Here is a 16,771-nt window from a genome sequence, read left to right on the forward strand (position 1 = left end):
CTGGGCCAATTGGCAGCACCATGATAGATGGAGAAGAGATTGAGGTTGTTAGCAATTACAACTTGTTTGAATCCACGATCAACACTCTTAACACTAGCAGTCAGGAAATCAAAAGACAAATTGTATTGGGAAAATCTATGTCATGGACCCCTCCATAGTGCTGGACAGCAGTGATGTCAGTCTAGAGACAAAGCTGTGCCTAATCCAGGCCATGGTCTTCTCAATTACTTGTTATGCTTCAGAAAAATAGACAGGGACTAAGGATGACAGAGGAAGAATAGATGCCTTTGAGTTGTGGTGCTGGAAAGAGTCTTGAACATACTGACTGCCAAGAAAACATATAGGTCTGTCTTGAAGAGGGCGAAACCAAGTCTCTCCTTGGAGGCTAGGATTTTGAAGCTCTGCCTCACTTACTTTGCGCACATGGCCAGGTGAGATCGGTCCTGAGAGAGGAGGACATAATCCTTGGAAAGGTGGGTGGACAGCGCAGGGGAGGGAGAACCCAGCAGAGCATCTGGTGGATTTGAGGAAGACTCTTAAGGAGATGGATTGACACGATGACAGAAACAAGCACTTCAGAGATTGTGAGCATGGCATAGGATTGGGCAGGATTTCATTCTGTTGTCACTGTGAAGTGGAATCTTCCTTTCTTTCCTTTTCACTTGGTGAATTTCCTTCACATTTCTTTCCCAAGGATTGGTGGTAGTGGTGGTTATGTGCTGTCGAGTCACCTGCAACTCATAGAGACTCTATGTACAATAGCTCTAAACCCTGCTCTATCCCATGCCAACCTTATTGTTTCTGACATACCTACCCACATTACTCTAGTCACTGAATCAGTCCATCTCATCGAGGGTCTTTCTATCCTGTGTTGTCCCTCCACCCTCCCAAGCATGACGTCCGTCTCCAAGGACTGGTCCTACCTTGCAGCATGCCCAGAGTATGTCAGACAAAGCTTCAGAATCCTTTCCTCCAAGAAGCAGCCTGATCTCACCCTCTCCAGAATGAACCTGTTTGCTCTCTTAGCAGTCCATGGTATATTCAATCCTCTTTTCCAGCACCACAGCTCAAAGGCACCAGTTCTCATTCTGTCATTCCTAGTTATTGCCCAACTTTCTGACACATAGCAAGTAATTGCAAAAACTATGGCCTGTATCGGGTGCACCTTACTCTCCAGGCTGACATCATTGCTCTTCAGTACTTTGGAGAGGTCTGTGACAGCCGACTTTGCCAATGCAGTTTGTCTTTTAATTTTCTGGCTGCTGATACCAAGAATGTTGATTGTGGAACCAAGCAAAGTAAAGCTGTTAACAATCTCAATCTCTTCACCATCTATCGTGATGCTGTCAATTGGCCCAGTGGAGAGAATCTTTATTTTCTTGAGTTTGAACTTCAATCCACTTTGAAGGTTGCAGTCCTTGACCTTATGCAACAAGTGCTTCAGATCCTTCTCCGTTTAAGCAAGCGAGGTTATGTCATCTGCATAACTCAGGTTGCTGTTGAGTCTTCCTCCAGTCCTGATGCCACATTTCTCCTCATCGAGCCAAGCCTCCTGGGTAATCAGTTCCACATATAGATGGAAAAGGTATGGAGATAGGACACATCCCTGACATACACCCTTCCCAATTTTGAACCATGCAGTGTTTCCTTGCTCTGTTCTGAGGACTGCCTCCTGGTCCAAGTATAGGTTTCACAGAAACATGATCAAGTGTTCTGGGATTCCCATTCTTCTCAGAATCAGTCACAGTTTGTTGTGATCCATACAGTCATAGGGAATAATTAAAATCTCTTGTTGTTGTTAGGTGCCAACAAGTTGAGTATAACTCATGATGATGCTCTGAACAACAGCTCTGAACCCTGTCCTATGCCATCTTCACCATCTGACACAATTACATCTATTGCTGCACTCACTGAATCAATTAATTTCATTCAGGAGCTTCCTCTCTTGTGCTGACCACCTCTTCAAGCATGATATCCCTTTCTAAAAAAAATAGTCTCTCCTAGCAATAGCCCCAAAATGTGTGAAAGTTTTACCATCCTTGTTTCTAAGGAGCATTCTGTTTGTACTTTCTCTGAGACATCTGTTTATTTTGGTAGTCGCTGGGATTTTCAATACACTTCTGTTACCAAGGGTATTGATTTGGGATCCAAGTAAGGTTTAATCGTTGACAATTTCAGCAAAGCCCTGTGTCCCGTTTTCTCCTCTTTAGACAGTGAACATGCCCATGGCTATATCTGTTAGTGTAATCATGTCAGTTGGTATTCCATTGATTCTTGAGGCCCTATTTTTTTGCCAATGCTGTCAGTGCATTTTGAACTAATTTCTTTGTTAGCACTGGCTCTTGTTCATATTGGCAATTCCTCAGATTTTTCAGTGTCAACTAGTCCTTTTTGGTACAGTGATTAGTGTACTCCTACGATCCTATATTGATGCTTCCTGGATCATTCAATATTTTGTTCATAACATCTCAGTATTGTAATATAAGGCTTGAATTTGCTTTTTTAATTCTTTCAACTTCAAAAATGCTGAATGAGTTCTTTCTTTTTATTCTCTGACTACAGTTCTTCACACATTTTGTTAGAATACTTTTCTTTGTCTTCTTGAGCTTCTCTTTGAAATCTTTATTAATTTTCTTCAGTTTGACAATTATCCCTTTTGTTTTGGGTTCTCAGTGCTGTAGTGCAATTTTTTTTTAATGTATACTTTATTTGGTATTACCAGGCTTGAACTTTTTTTTAATTTCCATTCATTCATTGTTACACAATTTCATCCCTGCCCCTCGCCCCCCCCAGTTTGCTTTTGTCTTTGAAAAAAAAGATTTTTCATTTTTATATAGTCAGACCACTTTACTATTCAACTGTTATTCTGGACTCTTGTCATGCCAGTGATACCTAATCATATGTTCCTTTTGTACAGTTCTCTCCCTCATCTGTTTCAATGCTGTGTACATTATTTATCCCCTTTTTTCTTAGTTCCCCCAAATCCCCATATCAGTCTTGTTCTGTAACAGTAGCATTATACAATATTTGTCTTTTTGTGACTGAGATATTTCACTCAGCATAATGTCCTCTATGGTCACTCATTTTGTATATTTCCTGAGTTCTTTGATTTTCATAATATTATTTAATATTGCATAATATTACATTGTGTGATAGCTTCTCTATCCATTCATTTGTTGATGGGCACTTGTGCTGTTTCCAGCTTCTTGCTATTGTGAACAAAGCTGTGATAAACATTGGTGTGCATATATCTGCTTGGATGTCAGTTATGGTCTCTTTGGGGTATATTCCCAGTAGTGGAATGGCTGGGTTGAATGGTATCTTTATTTGCAACTTTTTGAGAAAGCGCCATACCACCTTCCACAGTGGTTGCACCATTTTACACTCCCACCAGTAGTGAATAAGGGTTCCATTCTCTCCACAACCTCGGCAGCATTTGTTGCTTGCTGTTTTGTTAAATTTTGCAATTCTGACTGGGGTGACATGATATCTCATAGTTGTTTTGATTTGCATCTCTCTTAGAGCTAGGGATTTTGAACATTTCTTCATGTGCTTGTTGACCATCTGAATATCTTTGGTGAAGTGTCTGTTCATATCCTGTGTCCATTTTTCAATTGGATTATTTACCTTTATCTTGTTGTGGTGTGTAGTGTAATTTTTAGAGTCTCTTCTAACATCCATTTTGATCTTTTCTTCCTTCTCCATTTTTTAATTGAGATTTTTAATGAAAGATTATAGAGAACTTTGATTTTCATTCATTGATTGTTGCACATATTCCTGCCTCCCCACTCCCCCCCAGTTCACTTTTCTCTTTGAGAAGAAAAAAAAATTCTTTCATTGTTGTATAATCCTCCCCCCTCCACCAAGTCTACTTTACTGTGCAGCTCTTATTTTGGATTCTAGCCATGCAAATAATACCTAAGCATATATCCCCTTTAAACAGTTCTCTCCCTCATCTGTTTCAGTGCAGTGTATGTTATTTATCTCCTCTTTTCTTAGATTCACCCAAACCCAATGTCTGTCCTGTTTTATAACAGAGGCATTATGCCTCTTTTTTCCTTTTGTGATTGAGATATTTCACTCAACATACTGTCCCCCATAGGCACCAGTTTTGTATAATATTTCATGAGTTCCTTGTTTTTCGGTGCTCTGTAGTATTATATTGTGTGAATATACTAGTTTCTCTATCCATTCATTTGTTGATGGGCACTTGGGTTGTTTCCAGCTCTTTGCTATTGTAAACAAAGCAGCAATACAGAAATCAGCCCATCTTCCTATGGTCAACTAATTATTGACAAGGAGATTAAATCAGTCAAGTGGGGAAATGACAGCCTTTTTAACAAATGATGCTGGCAAAATTGGAAAACTGTCTGCAGAAAACCTAAACAAAAACCAACTATGCGATATCATCTCACCCCAGTAAGAATAGCAGAATTTAACAGAGCAGCAAACAACAATTGCTGGCGAGGTTACAGAGAAACTGGAACTCTTATTCACTGTTGGTGGGAGTGTAAAATGGTGCAAGCACTATGGAATGCTGTATGGTGCTCTTTCAAAAAGTTGGAAATAGAAATACCATTTGACCAAGCAGTTCCATTACTGGGAATAAACCCAAAGAAACCATAACTGCCACCTAAGCAGATATATGCACACCCATGTTTATTGTTGCTTTGTTCGCAATAGCAAAGAGTTAGAAACAACCTAAGTGCCCATCAACAAATGAATGGATAGAGAAGCTGTGGTATATTCACACAATGGAAAACTGCGCTACATTGAAAAACAAGGAACTTATGCAATATTATTAAAAATGGGTGAGCTTGGAGGATACTATGCTGAGTGAAATATCTCAGTCACAAAAGGACAGGTGCTACATGGTACCACTATTGTAGAATGGGACTGGCATCAGGGTTGGGTAGAGACTGAGAAAAACTGGATAAATTATGTATACTGCATTGAAACAGATGAGGGCGAGAACTGTTTGAAAGCGATACATGATTGGGTATTATGGTTATGACAAGAGTCCAGAATGAAGGTTGCATAGTGAAGTGTACTCGGGGCGGGGGTGGGGGGATTCTATACCAATGAAATAATTTTTCTTTTACTTTACAAAGAGAAGATCGAACTGGAGGAGGGGTGGGCAGGGAGAAAAATGCAACAATGAATGTATGGAAATCCAAAATCTCTGTAAGCGTTAGTTAAAATTAATTTTAAAAAAATTAAAAAAAAATAACAAAAAAAATAAAACTTAAACAAGATCCACACTTCACCCTATACACAAAAACCAACTCAAAATGGATCAAGGACCTAGGACGAAAACCAAGGACTACAAACTGCATTAGAGAAAAGCTTGAAAGAACTCTGGAAGCCCTAATCCACAGCGTGAGCAGTCTTCCAAGCATCCTGAAAAACCTACAACCAGGAGAGGATAAAATAGATGAATGGGACCTTTTCACAGCCAAAAAATTCTCCAGCAGGGTAAGAATAAGAAGGAAAACCACAGACTGGGGAAAAAAAATATTTAGTAGTGACGTGTCTCATAAGGGACTTATATCACTTATATCTAGAATTTATAAGATACTCAAACACCACAACAAGATAAAGGTAAACAACCCAATTGCAAAACGGGCACAGGATATGAACAGACACTTCACTAAAGAAAACATAAGTTATCATCTCACACTAGTAAGAATAGCAAAATTCAATAGAGCAGGAAACAGCAAATGCTAGCGAGATTGTGGAGAAACTGGAACCCTTGTTCACTGTTGATGGTTGTGTAAAATGGCGCAACTACTGTGGAAGGCAGTGTGGTGCTTCCTCAAAAAGTTGCAAATAGAAATACCATTTGACCCTGCAGTTCCACCACTGGGAATATATCCTAAAGAAACCAAAACTGCCACCCAAGAGATACATGCACACCTATGTTTATTGCTGCCTTACTCATTTTTGTAGTGACATTTTAGTCCCTTTATGATGATATCCTTGATGTCATCCCATAACTCAACCTGTCACGCCACCATGAGATTTAGCCCATACTAGAGAAGGTTGTCCTGTGCCATTATATCTGTATGCTTGCTTGCTTTATGGTTTGTTATTGTTAGAGAATCAACACCTACCTATCAGTTTGTAATATCGGGACAAATGATTTGCATGTTGCTGTTGTAGCTTTGTTGTTGTTATTTGCTGTTGAATCACCTGAAACTCATAGTTAGCCTATGTAAAACAACTCTGACACCTGCCGTGTCCTGAGCCAATCTCATCTTCTCCTGCAGACTTAATCTCTTTTATCCAGTCACTGAGTCAGTCCATCACAACCGGAGTCTTCATCTCTCCTGCCCTGTCCTCCACCCTTCCAAACATGTTCTTCTCCATGGACTGGTCCCTCTTGGCCATGTGCCCAAAGAATGTGAGACAGAGCTTCCAGATCCTTAGCTCCAGGGAACAGCTTGGTTTAACTCTCTCCAGGACATGCCTGTTTTTTCTCCTGAGAGTCTACAGTATGTTCAGCTCTCTTCTCCAACACTGCAACTCAAAGGCGTCAATTCTTCTTCTATCCTCCTTCATCATTGTCCAGCTCTCTGAAGCATAGAAAGTAATTGTGAAGGCCATGGCCTGTATCAGGAGCACCTAAGTCTCCAGACTGACATTGTTGCTTTTCAGTACTCTGGAGAGGTCTTTGACAATAGACGTTCCCAGTGTAGTTTGTCTTTTGATTTCCTGACTACTGGTGCCTAGAGTGTTAATTGTGGAACCAAGCAAGCTGAAGCTGTTAACAATCTCAGTCTCTTCTCCATCCATCATGAAGCTGCCATTTGGCCCAGTCGTGCGAATCTTATTTTTCCTTGATGTTGAGCTTCAATCTATATTGAAGATTAGAGCCTTTGATCTTTTGTGGCAAATGCCTTATATCCTCAGTTTTAGCTAGCAAGATTGTATCATCTGCATAATGCAGATTATTGATGAGTCTTCCTCCAATCCTGGTGTCACATTCTTTCTGATAAAGTCCAGCTTCCTGAATGATCTGTTGTATAGTTTGAAAAGGTATAGAGATAGGATGCATCCCTGATACACACCTTTCGTGATCCTGAATCATACAGTATTTCCCTGCTCTGCTCTAACTTCTGCTTCCTGGTCCAAGTATAGGTTTTGCATAAGCACAATTAAGTGCTCTGGGATTCCCATTCTCAGAGTTAGCCACAGTTGGTTGTGATCCACACAGTCAAATGCCTTTGTGTAGTCAGTGAAACACAGACATTCCTCTAGTACTCTCTGCTCTTGGCCAAGATCCATCTAACATTGGCTATGTTGTCCCTAGTGCCACAGCGTCTTCTGAATCCAGTTTGCACATTTGGCAGTTCTCTGTTGATTTACTGTTTTAGTCACTTTTGGATCATCTTCCTCAGGATCTTGTGTGTTACATTGGTGATATTGTTCAATAATTTCCACACGCTGTTGGAATGGAAATAAATATAGATCTCTTCCAATAAGTTGGGCAGGTGATTGTCCTCCAGATTTCTTGGCACAACCTAGTAAATAGTTCCAGGGCCACGTTTATTTGTTAAAACATCTCAGTTGCTATTCCATCAATTCTTTGGGCCTTGTAATTTTACATCTAATTAGTACAACACTTGTCTGTCAGTTTGCTTTACTGAGGTAAGTTGTTGGTTCTTATCATTTGTGGAAGCTACACCAGTGGTATTTTAGGTGCCAGAAGGATCATCCATGTTGGACAGTTTTCAGCAGAGCTCACAGATTAAGACAGACTAGGAAGCAGGATTGGCCGTCTACTTCTGAATAACAGGCTTCTTAAAACCCGATGAACAATAGAAAAATAATAGTCTTAGATTTATAACCCAGGTTGGAATCACTCAAAATGAGCAGAAACATCATGCAGGTACTGTGTAATAACTGGCAAATGGATGTACTGAGTATGAATATTGGAAAGCTGGAAGTTATAATAAAACTAGATAAAACATATGGACATTGACATTCTAGGCATTAGTGAACTGAGTTGGATAGGCATGTGCCATTTTGAATCATGTATGATGCTGTGAGTGACTGCATACCATCCATACGCGTAACAGGAAGGCTTGCCAATACGGCTGTTATTCAAATATACATTCTAATGACTAAGGACAAAGAGGGGGAAATTTATAATTTCTACCAACTTTTCAGTCCAAAATTGACAGAACATACAATCAAGATGCTTTAATAATTATTGGTGAATGGAATGAAAAAGTTGGAAATAATGTTGAAGGAATGATAGTTGAAATTCATGGTTCTGGTGACAGAAATGAGGCTCGAAATTGGACGATTGAATTTTGTGCATTCTATGATTTGTTTATTGCAAATGCTGTTAAAAAAACAACCAACCAACCAACCAACCATGAAAAGACTTCAGTTATGGACCTCACCTGCTGGACTGCAGATTAACTGTATCTGTGGAAAGAATTGTTGGAGAAGCTCAATATCAGCAGTCAAAACCAGGCCAAGTGTTCACTGTCAGACCATCGATTGTTCATGTGCAAGTTTAAGTTAAAGCTGAAGAAAATTAAAACTAGTCCACAAGAACCAAAATACACTCTGAATCTGTTCCTCCTGAATTTAAAAATCATGTCCAAAATAGAGGCATTGAATGGCAGATTTGCAGTTCCTCATTTGTGTGTGTGTGTGTGTGTGTGTGTTGTAAAACTTGAGTTGGAACCAACCCGTAGCTGAACTCCAGCGAGCTTTCAGAGGCAGCTAATCACGTGAGAGGAGATTGTCCATTTTTCTCCCACAGAGCAGTTGGATTCTAGCTGCCTGCCGTCGGTGTTTCAGTGCACCTTCCTACCACTCAGCCACCAGAGTGTCTGTGTAGTATACACTATAACTCCCATGAATAATGGAAATCGACTGTATCAAGTAATGAAAAAAGGACAAAGAGACATCTGTTTTTCATTTCATATATTTCCTTGTGCTTTGATGTATGTTTATAGCTTTTTATTGTTCATACCATATGACCCAGGCAGGTAAGCTTATTGAAATTTATTCTGTTAATTACTGTTTATTAGTGGAAAGTTAGAAATATGTTTCCAAAAATAGACAAATATTGATATATTCATATATAAAAATGTTCCCCACGATGTCCATGTGGGAGCCATCTGATTATATATATATATATATATATATATATATATATATGTATGTATGTCTATGGTCCTTCCCCCTATAAAGTCTATTCTATTACAAATTTGAGGTACTTAAAATGATTTGTAATAACACACAGGTGCTACTTTGTGACACACATGAAATTTATAAGTGTTTTACATTTTCTAATGCATAGGTAAACATTTGACTAACAAGATAAATGTTTGACTAACTGACATTAGATATGAACAGTATCTAACCTGTTGAAAGGGATTTAAGAATGGAACTAGTTCATAATCTGGGGACTACCTGTATACAATAGGATGTTTGTACAACATTCAAATCACATTTATTTCACAGGAGCACTAAATGATGTGTGATATATCTTGGAATACCACTGCATGGTGCTGGCAGGATTAAATACAAATATCTTTATGGTGATTATTTCTCAGTTATATAATTTGTATATAGTATTTATTCTACAAAAAATACATATTTTTTTTTGCCAGGAAAAATTTACTTAAATTGCTTTGTAATTTTTCAGAAGAAAATATGAAAGAAAACTGCGTAAATGCATCACTAAGAATTTCATATTTTTCCAAAGCTTAGGTGTTTAACAATTACTAAAAGTTTGTGTTTATTGGTAGACACAGATGAATATTTTTGAGACTATATTTGTTATTGAGCCAGTGAAAAGTAAAGGTAGATAGTTAAACATTTTCATGTATAATGATTATAGGATTTAGACTAAAATTGAGTATTTGAATTTTTGTCTGTCTTATTTCTCCTTCTTTCTCTTTTTGTTCTAATTATAAAAAAACCTTTCTAGTCCCTGCTTTATTGTTTGTGTTCTTTTGCACACTGTTTATAATTTAGAAAATTCTCAAGATAGCTCATAAATTATTAAATGTACCAATACATTATTGAGGAAAAATTACAAATTTTTGATAAATTACTATTGTAACATTGCATTCTATTTTGTTATTCTTTCAGGCATTGATGTACCAGAGATCAATGAAGAACTGAGCAAAGTTTATAACAATGCCTTGATAAATTGGCATCATCCAGAAAAGAATGATAAAGTTGATAGTTATGTTCTTGAATATCGGAAGATTAACCGAGATGATGAAATATTGCCATGGAATGAGATAGAAGTGTTTGGCACAAGTAAAGTGGTTAGTGATCTAGAGAGTAATTCTAACTACGCCTTCAGAGTGAGAGCATACAAAGGTTCAATGTGTAGTCCTTGCAGCAGAGAGTTGATTCTTCATACTCCTCCAGCTCCAGGTATTGTGAATATGAGGAACCCAAAAAGCATAGAGTTAGAAGAAATGTTGATACAGACATATATTCAGACTAATTTAGCAACTTCCTGCTACAAGACTTGAAATGACACACTCAGTTAAGATTTAGAAATGGACTAATACCTGAGTATCACCAGGTAGACTGAGAATAGGATTGGATTTTGACTGACATTGTTACTTTTGTTGTTTGTGTAACTGAGTTGATTACAACTTATAGCAACCCTATGAACAATAGCTCCTAAACTTGCCCTTTTCTGAGCCAGCTTCACCATCTCTGACACACCTGACCCCATTGCCACAGTAACTGTGTCAGTTCATCTCATCCGGGGCCGCCTTCTCTTGAACTGGCTTTCTATTCTTCCAAGCATTATGTCCTTCTCCAAGGACTGGCCCCTCCTGATAACATGCCCAAAGTATATGAGATGGAGTTTCATCATCCTTGATTCTGCGGAGCATTCTTGTTTCACTTTCTCCAGGACAGGTCTGTTTGTTCTCTTGGCAGTCAGTCCATAGACTAGTCAGTACTCTTCTCCAGCACCACAATTCTGCCATCCTTAGTCATTGTCTAGCTTCCAGATGCATAGCAAGCAATAGAGAAGACCTTGGCTTGGATCAAGTGTATCTTAATTGTCAGACTCACATTGTTAGCACTTTTGGAGAGGTGCTTAACACCAAACTTTTTCCATTGCAACTTATCTTTTGATCCCCTGACTGCTAAGAGTATTGATTGTAGATCCAAGCAAGATGAATTTGTTAACAACTTCAATCATTTATCCCATCTATTATGATGCTACATATTGTCTCAGTTATGAGTATTTTTGCTTTCTTAATATTGAGAAGCAGTCTATACTGAAGGCTGTAATCCTTCATCTTCTGCAGCAACAGGGTTAAAATGGGATTAAAGTGGCATAAAATGATTCCTTAAAATATTAAAAATTATAATTTGATATTTTTGATAGATTTGTAGAAATAGATATTTCTGTCACATATGAATCTACGTAGATCTAAAGGATAAAAGCTACAGTAACCTGAAATAAGCTTTTGATTTAATGTAATTTAGTCTGACTGAATTTTCTAATCTGTGAATTCTAGCCAAGAGGAGATAGGAGCTTTTTTTTTTTAATGATAAAATTGACTTTTTACTGTGATTTTAATGAAAGATTACAGAAAGGGTGGCATTCATTCATTCATTCATTCTTTTATGTACACTTTCCTTCTTCCCCCGCCCTTCTCCCTCTGCTTATTCACTTTGCAATGTATTATTTGCTCCAGGTTGTTTAAGAACAACAGTCTGGAATAAGAAGCTATATTTTAGAACTTTGTGGATTAAGTTTTTGTCTACACTGAAATGAAAGCTCCACTTGACCATCTACCTTTTACTCTTCCTTTTTTCCATATTAAGAAAGAATGATTTGGATGCTACTTTGTTTGTTTATCGGAAGTCTATAGATTTTTAAAGAATAAGAGTTATTAATAGGTAACTTGGTGTTCACTATATACTCACTATAGACAGAGAACGTTCAGAGCCAAATGTCATTCTGGTTAGCTGGAAAATATCTTACTCTCTTGGCCATTAGAGATTCTCTGAATTTCTTGGACTGCCTCACCCCTGTCCATTTTTAGTGACTTATGTACCCATATTTACTGTGCTCTGTTTCTCTTCCCTTTTTGTCTAAGAGAAGCAGTGTATTTATTACTCACTGTTTGGTTTTTGTACATGTTGTAACTTTAAAAAAAAATAGGATACAAATAGAGTTAGCTAAAATTATTTTTTACTGCATTTTAATATTACCCAGTAGAGAATTTTAGGACAGATTTGCAAATATTTTCTAGATTTTGCTATTTTCCCTTTTCTCTTCTGACCAAAAGTGAAAGGAAAAAACTCTAAAGTAGGTATTGTTTTCAGTAACACAGTGGGTTGGCCAGGAGGATTGTTGTTAGATGACATTGGGTTGTCTTGACTAACCAAATAAAACTCAGCCTAATTCTTGCTTTTTCTTTTTTGTTGTTGTTGTTTTTGTTGTATGCCAACAAATTGTGTCCGACTGGCCCGGGAGGAGATTGCCCGTCCTTCTCCAGTGGAGTATCTGGTGGATTCAAACCATGCACCTTCAGGATTGCAGAACCCTGCCTAATTCTTAAGTCCCTTGTAGCATTCAGTCTGTCAGACCACCCTGTTGTGATCTTCCTCTCTTTCATTGATCCTCTATTCCAAGCATCATGTCCTTCTCTAGGAACAATTAAGCATAAAGTTATGTGCTTAATCAATCAAGTTGATTTTTTTTATCAGTTTGTGTGTGTGTGTGTGTGTGTGTGTGTGTGTGTGTGTGTGTTTTGAGGCTACTGATGTCTCTCCAGCCTATAGATAAGGAAATTAGAAAGTTAAGTCAGATTCCAGTTAAGTGCTTGCACAGTGATTCAAACACAAAGTCCTCTTTTCTCATCTTTCCACTATACCAAGTTTTCCTTCTTAGTCGCTATGAGTTGTAGTCAGCTTAACAGTACCTCATAACATGTTTCTCATGTCGGCCATGATTGTTGATGAAATAATTTATTTAAATAGTTAAAGATGCAAAAATTTGTCATTCTGAAAAGGTACTTAAGAATATCTATGTGTGTATGTGTAAATTATATGTATATATGAAGCTTGGGTGGCATAGTCTGTAGGAGTTGTGCGGCTGACTCAAAGGTGACACTTCTCTGGCAGAAGGCAGTGTGGGAGTGGGAGGGGCTGTCTCCCTGTGTGATATATAGATGCTGAAAACCAGCTGGAGAGTCAGCTTTGAAATGTTGGCTCCGACTCAGTGGCAGTGAGTTCATGTTTATCTTTATGGAAATAACACAATTCTGAAAAAATAAGCAACCTTTTATTTTAGGGACAGATTTGATAGTGTAAAATATCTAAGATAGATTCACTATCTATTCCAGAGAACTGTGTTCAGAAATTTTCTCATATTTAAAGTGTTTTCTTCTGCATTTGAGATGTTAATACAGAAAATTTACTCTGTTAATTCTATTATTTCTGAATTAGATTTTTGTTAATTATAGGTTTGAGTTATATTGTTTTTAGAAATATTTTTAGTAATTTCTAATAAAATGATCAAATCTGACTTTAATTTGTAGAAACATTTTAAGATAATTTTCAGACTGATTTTCACTTCTTTTAGTTTTCAGTTTTTTCTTTGATGAAAAATGTGGCTATAATAATGAACATCTCTTGCTGAACTTGAAGAGGGACCGTGTAGAGAGTAGAGCTGGATTTAATCTTCTGTTATCTGCGGAACGTGTCCAAGTGGGCTATTACACAAGTTTAGACTACATCATTGGAGATGTAGGAATTACAAAAGGGAAACATTTTTGGGCCTTCCGTGTGGAACCTTACTCATACCTAGTAAAAGTGGGAGTTGCTTCCAGTGATAAGCTACAAGAATGGCTCCGCTCTCCCCGGGATGCAGGAAGTCCAAGGTAGATTCTTTCATTGCTTCCAAACTTAATAATTCTGTTAAAAGTAATACTTATTTAGTAAGGTAAACCCGGGATTAGATTTATGAGATTTAAAAAATAATTCTTAGATTCATATTTTGGCTAAGCTTACACTGTTGACTAATAAAAGACTTGTATTGTTTTATATTCACACATTGAACAATGAGATTTCATGGTGAATTTCTGCTTACATTGATGAATTAAGGGTATTTTAGATACATCTTGATTATATCATAATGTTGCAGCTTTTTTTAGTGCTTCTGTCATATTTCAAGTTTGAGGATATTACATTTTTCTTTCATTATGAGATAACATTTCTTTAAACTCTCCCATCAGTTTCTGAAGTGATTGTGCATTTAGATTGTTCATTTAGGTGGTGTTTTGTTGAAATAATCAAGATAGGTTTTGAATACACACACACACACACACACACACACACACACACACACCAGATAATTCGAATTATAAAAAGCCCACAAAGAGGGGTTTTTTTGCTTTAATTTGAATTTTTATGTTATTTTAATAATTTTAATGAACATTTACAGAGATTTTGGATTTCCATTCATTCATTGTTGCACTTTTCTCCCTGCCCAGTCCTCCCCTCTACCCCCCCAAAGAGTTGTCTATACTAAAGGAAATTAGAAGAGAAGTGGTGAATTAAGCATAGTTGCACGTGCTAAAATTTGATAGGATATAAATGTTGTTTTTAAAATTTGTAGCTTTAGAAACAATAGTAGTGAGAAAACCTATTAAAATTTTTGATGCTCTGTGATCACAAATAGAGCAAAAAAATTATGTTTGTTTATAGCATAGCTCAATATGGAAATTACAAACAGAAAATGGTGTTTTTAAAGATGAGAATGAAATAGTCTTATTTCATCAAGATTGTACTACAGTGTCCATTCATTTTTACTTAGCCTGGTAATTTTTTGCTTTTTCATTTTGTTTCAGAGAACCATGTCTTATAACTATTAAATCTTTAGTATGCCCCTTTCAGTCTTTCCCTTTGCTTGCTCCTACCCCACAACTAGGTCAAAGTCACCAATTATTTTTAATGTTTTATCTTGTATATATTTCTAGGTAAACGTGGATTATATTTTATGATAGAACATTTGAGGCAAATCTATAATACCATTCTAAATGGCAATTTCTAGTCTTTGTTTTAATTTATTACATTTTAATAAAAAGTTTCTGATGTAAAAATTATTTCGTGAAGAAGGTTTAAAGATCTTTTAAGGCTTATGGACAATGATACAGGAAATATTCTACTCTGACTTTATTTTATTGCATTTGTAGATATGAGCAAGACAGTGGGCATGACAGTGGAAGTGAAGATGCATGTTTTGATTCATCACAGCCTTTTACATTAGTTACTATTGGCATGAAGAAATTTTTTATACCCAAGTCATCTAGTTCCTCTAATGAACCGGAAAATAGAGTTTTCCCTATGCCAACAAGTATAGGCGTTTGCCTTGACTATGATAAAGGTAAAGTGGGCTTCTATGACATGGATAACATGAAATGCCTTTATGAGCGCCAAGTGGACTGTTCAAATACAATGTACCCAGCATTTGCATTAATGGGCAGTGGAGGAATTCAACTTGAAGAATCCATTACATCAAAGTATCTGGAATACCAAGATGATCAGTAGTATCACCTGATGGGACAGAGGAAGAACAATATGAGTGAAACAATGCCTTGTTGTTATCCATAACTAATACAGAGCATCTGAGTATTCTGTATCCAGCTTTGTCTTTTGTGTGTTTTTCTTATGACACAGAAAACCTTAATAACCTTGCTTCTTCTATGCTATTAATCTGCCTCTCTCAAATGGTAGGAGTAAAGACACCTTTTCTTCTCTCCCACTCTAAATTTTATATTTTTTTGAGACTATATATATATATACACGCAGCAAAATATACACTAAGAGTTTCTACCATTTACAATTTATGACATTAATTTAATTGTGTAACTTGTCTCACTTTTTTGAATTATTTGCTCTTTCCTCATTAATATAAACTTGATATCTCAAGAGGTACCTATCTGATCTTTTTCAATTGCTCTTGTCAATTTTATGCCATAGAGATGGTGCTTAAAAGAGTCCAATTCTCAAGGGAGACTCTTTTGTAGTTAAGTTAAACTAGTGCTTGGTCTTAAAATGGCTTCAGAAGATAGTTCTGGCTTAAGGTTCAACAATGATCTCAGGGCAGTAGTTTCAAAGTCCATGAATATTAGAAATTATGTTCTGCATTTTCTACTTTTTGATCAAGATTCCTCTATGTAATGTTTGATCAGAATGTTTAGTAATGATAAGTAGACACCATTTAGTCTGGTCTGTCTAATGTGTGAGAGATGAGGAGGATGGCACAAGATAGGGTACATTTAGGTTGGTGGTTTATAGGGGTGCTGTGAGTCAAACTTGGTGGCACCTAAGAACCACAATGTGGCAGAAGAGGTATTTGTTCATGGAGATGATTAGCTACACATTGCCTGTTTTCTTGTCCCTGACTTGCTCTTCCTTTTTGTTGTTACATAGAGACCAGTTGTGCCTTGGATGGTCGCTTGCAAGGTTTTTAGATCCCAAATACCATACAGAGAACTAGGAGGTAGAACAGAAGCACTACACCTGTAACCAAGTCAATAGCATGACCATGAAACGGTGACTGTAAACCTTCTCATCACGGAACCAAATCTCGTGAGATGTTTAGTTGTACATAAGGCATCCTCAGCAGCTACTCGCTTATTTTTTTGTCACAGTTGTAGATGTACTTATCAACCAACTTTTGCCAATTCAACATTTTATAGATTACAGCAATTACAGTAATTAGCTGTGCAGCCTTACCCTTAATCAATGGAAT

General features: G+C 37.1%; 1 protein-coding gene across 1 annotated transcript in view; it reads left to right on the plus strand.

The window, feature by feature from the left end:
* Positions 1-15,746, plus strand: part of TRIM36 (tripartite motif containing 36) — a 76,470-nt gene extending 60,724 nt beyond the window's left edge. Inside the window, exons 8-10 of the mRNA XM_006886677.1 lie at positions 10,120-10,413; positions 13,598-13,895; positions 15,210-15,746. Coding sequence (XP_006886739.1) covers positions 10,120-10,413; positions 13,598-13,895; positions 15,210-15,564 — 947 coding nt within the window. The 3' untranslated portion in view covers positions 15,565-15,746. The remainder of the gene's footprint in view (positions 1-10,119; positions 10,414-13,597; positions 13,896-15,209) is intronic.
* Positions 15,747-16,771: the final 1,025 nt, after the last annotated feature.

Source organism: Elephantulus edwardii, unplaced genomic scaffold (genome assembly GCF_000299155.1).
Source record: "Elephantulus edwardii isolate Elephantulus edwardi_28Jun2011 unplaced genomic scaffold, EleEdw1.0 scaffold00050, whole genome shotgun sequence".
NCBI classification, from domain to species: Eukaryota; Metazoa; Chordata; class Mammalia; order Macroscelidea; family Macroscelididae; genus Elephantulus; species Elephantulus edwardii.